Genomic DNA, 4,610 nt, shown 5'->3' on the forward strand with positions numbered 1-4,610 from the left:
CCTCCAGGTCTCCACCTGCTGCATTTTTCCCTGCTTCCTGAAGGAGGTGATACCTGTCAGACCACTGGGCTCATCTACATCCTTGGTCCCCAGGGAGATGTATGAGGACTCTGCCCATGCTACCTGCTCCAAAGCTCAAAGAAAAGATCCCTAAGATTGATGACGGTCAGTTCCTGACCCTTCCTTCTCACCTTGGTTATATAGTTCGGTTATTAAGGGGATGATTTTCACTTGCACCAGGGGTACCACTCCCAGCAGCTGTGCAAAGATGCCAAAAGCAGCCCACAGCCCAGCGCTCCCCCGAGTTGCCTTCGCTTTCACGTGCTGCCCTTTGGGCAGGCCCTCCTTTTCCAGGTGAGCTCAGAGGCGGGGGGGGGGGACAAGTAGGGGTGCCGCTGGTGGGGGTCCAGTGGACGCATAGGTACGTGCACTCGTAACACTGGTGGAGCCAGAGAGGCTCCGATGGTTGCTCTTCCCCTAAGTCCTTCGATGGTTATTCCTGGCCAAGGAACAAGGTCAGAAAGCTAATTTGATCATGGCACGTTTCAGCCCAGAAACCAGAGGTTTTGTGGAGAAGCCCAGGCACACCAGCCTCATCCTCACTGCCTGTGCACAGGCGACAGGAGTTGGACAGAGATCTGTGCCACCTCCGGACCTTCTGGTGACCCCGCAGATCCAACCACTCCCCCAGGTATCCCAAAACATGCTTCAGTGGGTCCAACACTAGAGTGTCGGGGAGCCCCTTGTATGACCCCACTGATTCTGGGATCTCGGTTCAATCAGACAAGACTTGGTGCATAATGAGGGAAAAGACACAAACTCTCCCATAAATGCATAAAGTTACTTTATTTTCAGTATACATTTAATTTTGAAAAATATAAATGCTAAAATATCTCATCATCTTCATCTTTTGATTCCATAAAAGTCACAATAGAAAGCTTCATAAAACTGTAAAATACTATAATGTTATAAGGAATTTCATGTTTTATATTACTGGAAAAAAAAATCATCACTTTAATATAATTTGAAATGTTTTCTGCTTTTTTCCTTTTAGTTCCACCATCTGATCCACTTTGTTTCATCCTAAGCTCTCATTCTCTCCTCCAAAGCAAACACGGACTTAGGAGAATTAAAAACAATAATGAAAGTATCTGAAAGTGCGACTTGATTCCAATACAGACACAAAGCTGTATCAGCCCAGGGGAGGGGGCAGTGCAGGCCGGGCAGGGACCGAATTGGCTGTAGCCAGCGGCCATCATGCGTCCCACCGTGAGCTGGGACCTTGGATTTGCTGGGGGAAGGTCATTTCTGACGGCTGCCTCTGATCTTGGAGGGCTTTGGGTCAGTCTCCACATCTGCTCCCTGAAGCACCCACGCCCAGGCTTTTCTGACAAAATGCCTAATTTGGATTGAAAGGATGTTTTAGTTATTTTCGAAGGCATACGGCGTGCAGAGAACCTTTCCTTGCCATGTTGCAGGCTCTTCCCTGCTGCGGTGGGTGTTTCTCATGGAAAGCCCCAGAGAACCCTTTGTCCTGTCGGCAGCGCTGCTCTCGGCACAACACAAAAAACACAACACAAAGAGAAAGATCTACATCAGCAGTCAGGACACTTCAAGTGCATTTAACATGGTTCGGAAGCAAAGACCTCCTTTTTGGGGAGACAGGTCACCAGGCACCAGCAGATGGAAGCTGTGCCTGTCGAACTGACCGGGAGAGCCCCTGGGATCCACCTGAGGGCACCTTTCCTCTGGGACTACTACACATCCAGAGTCTGGGCAGGACCCAAGCAGCTCCTGTGTACTCTGCAGGCAACGCTCGAGCCTGCGTCCCCATGGTGAGCCAGGAGCAGGTGTTCACCAAGAGATGGAGCTCACTGGCTAAGGCTGGCATCACACTTCCCAAGTTACCTGTCCTCCAGCAGCAGAAGGGATCCCAGAGCTACTCCTCTTCAGGTCTTTCCCAAGTCTCCCCAGCATTTTCAGAGTGGGTTGCAGCCAGGTTCCTGGGTTACCCAACACAGATTTCATGGAAATGGGAGACCCCTCGAGAGCGAGCAGGGGCTGTATGGAGGTGATGGCTCCTATGTGGGAGCAGATGGTAAAATTTGGCATTAAGGTCTCAGCACCATCAGAAAATCCTCTTGACTTCACCAACCCAGACTTTGGTTTCGCAAGGACTAAGTGGCAGCATGTGCCCATCCTCTGTTACGGGATTGTCTCCATCAGGGAATTCACCTGGAGAGCTGGGGTATTTTTTCTTCTTGTTTTGTTTTTCATTTTTGGATGAAGCTTTTAGTGTGTTCCCCCATGTCCTGGTGAAGTGCAGTTTCCCAAACGCATGTTTAGATGCACGCACCAGTATAAACACATTACGGAGAGAAAAACCTCTCTCCTGAGGTGATGCTCACTCGCTTGCTTCCACCCCAAAATCCTGGGATACCCGTGCCTGGCCTGCTTAGTCTTGCTGCATCGCTGGGTCTGGGGCTGAGTAGCCAAGGTTTAGGGTAAATTCTGTAGATGATGGTAGACAGGTGTGGGATGCAGGAGGATGCAGATGTTTGCGAATCCGAGTGTCGGGATGAACATCCCAGCAGGCCGCCTTCATCTTCCTCCTTGTCCGCTGTGCCTGAGCCACACCTCGGGTCTTCTCACTGCACACACATACACACACACCGGTGTCCCATGGAAATCATGGAGTGATCCCATGTCCGAAATCAACAACAGGGATATAACCAGCATCTGTCTGTAGCGTTGGACCAACAGTGTCTTTAAGACTCTTCTAAGATCATGAGAGATTTAAGTCTCCTTCACAGCAGGGATTACTCATAAAAAAACTCCAAAAAACCAACATAACCCTAAGAAAAACAGATGCTTTGGAGCAGAAGGTGTTAACTGAACTGATCCAGCTCTATGCAGGTCCTGGAGATTGTGGTGTGATGTCGTGGGTTTGTTTTTTGTAAAAATCACATTATATATGGTACAATACATTTTTTTACAGAAAGCCTGGCATCTAGAAATAAGAGGTAGAACTACTCATAACTATATGTTTCCTGCTGCAGGAAAAAAATTCATTTTTCTTTACAGTAATTAAAAAAAGGTTAAAAAAATTGTCAAAAAAAAAGAAGTCATAGGTTAGGCCCCCATAATTTAAACAAAATAATCTAGGAAAATAACACTCTTCCATGTACCTGACGGATTAAGTCCATTAAAGTGTTTCTTTAAAAAAAAATTGCATAGGAAAGGGACATTTCCAAACATGCTACAGCGATGGCAATGGTCTGTCTGTGCTGGGAGTGAAGTACCTTCTCTTTTATCTACAGGTGAGAGCACATGAGGGTTAGCAGCATGTTCCAGCATCTCTGAGCAGTGGGAGCAGACATGGAATTAGCCTGGAGGTCAGCTCTGTTCTGCCAGACAAACACCGGTGCACAACAGCCAGTGCCTCTGGCATTCCCACAGGTCCGACGTGACATCTGTAACGCTCCTGCCCTCGCTGCGCTTCGGAGCCGAGGAGAAGGCAATCCGAGTCCTGGGCAGCGCGGGGACCCGGACAGACCTGGGGCCGTGGGCAGGGAGGGGCAGCGGGGTGGCTCAATTACCTTCACCGGCGGGAGCAGGGAGCTTCTTAACATTTGGCTACTGACAAAATGAATTTGTAAAAGATTGGACAGACAGACAAATTACAAAGTAGTTTCTGTTCCCTTGCTCCTCCAGAAATAACCATTGTCTTCAGGCTCAAGTTCTATTCTAATTTGAGGCACAACTTTTACTGGAGTTCGTGGAGGGCTGCGAAGAAGACGACAGACAAGGTCAGTGCAGGACAAACGCTGGGCTTTGGGAATACACGGCTGGATTTAAGGTAAGGCCCACACACAGATAATCTGAATGAGCTGGTCTGAACACTGCTCACAGCAGCAGGCAAAACCACCCATTTCACTGACCCAGGAGCTCCAAGTGTCCTGCACTTGTGCCTCACAGAATCCCAAAGTGTTTGGCTTGGAAGGGACCTTAAAGCTCATCCAGTTCCACCCCCTGCCATGGACAGGGACACCTTCCACTAGACCAGGCTGCTCCAAGTCCCGTCCAACCTGGCTTTGGACACTTGCAGGGATGGGGCATCCTGGTGCTTCACTGCAGGCTGTGACAATACCCATCAACTGCCATTGAAATAATCTGGGCATCGCCACTGGGATGAATTTCAGCCGCTGTCTAAGACCTGTAAGCACGGACACACCTTTGATGTTTCAGAGGAATAAACTTGCCTAGGTCCAGATCCCACTCCTGGTGCCGGGAGGCCCAAGCTGGCCCCAAGGACCGGACTCTGAGCAATTATTACTTGCTGCAATTTAAGATTATTATTTACTCTATTTTCCACCACAGATATGGAAAAATGGGTTATTTCCCCTTGGCAATGCCCCTCTGGACTCCTCCCAGGAGCTCCACGTCTTTCTCCTGGTCCGACTCCCAAACCAGTCCTCAGTGCTGCAGCCAGGGTCTATCCAGGGCCACTGGAGCCTTCAGGTCTCTCACAGGCTCTCCACTCCCCATCCCAAGCACTGCCAGGGGCTGGAATAACTATGGAATCAACTTGTTCATAATCACCTTGGGAA

General features: G+C 49.2%; 1 protein-coding gene and 1 long non-coding RNA gene across 10 annotated transcripts in view; one reads left to right on the forward strand and one right to left on the reverse strand.

Annotated features, from left to right (window-relative positions):
• The first annotated feature begins 6 nt into the window (after positions 1–6).
• LOC108447836 lies at positions 7–1,150 on the forward strand. Its single transcript, XR_001863533.1, has 3 exons — positions 7–165; positions 241–354; positions 550–1,150. It is a non-coding gene; the product is annotated as an uncharacterized LOC108447836 (long non-coding RNA).
• Positions 998–4,610, reverse strand: part of SLC4A4 (solute carrier family 4 member 4) — a 149,196-nt gene continuing 145,583 nt past the window's right edge. For 8 of the 9 annotated variants that reach the window (XM_017738982.1, XM_017738984.1, XM_017738983.1 and 5 more), the window contains one exon: positions 1,759–3,786. In XM_017738982.1, coding sequence (XP_017594471.1) covers positions 3,681–3,786 — 106 coding nt within the window. In that variant the 3' untranslated portion in view covers positions 1,759–3,680. Of the gene's footprint in view, positions 1,547–1,758; positions 3,787–4,610 lie in introns of those variants that run through there. The other variant, XR_001863532.1, reaches the window with a different exon arrangement.

This window comes from Corvus brachyrhynchos, unplaced genomic scaffold (genome assembly GCF_000691975.1).
Source record: "Corvus brachyrhynchos isolate BGI_N302 unplaced genomic scaffold, ASM69197v1 scaffold597, whole genome shotgun sequence".
Lineage (NCBI taxonomy): Eukaryota > Metazoa > Chordata > Aves > Passeriformes > Corvidae > Corvus > Corvus brachyrhynchos.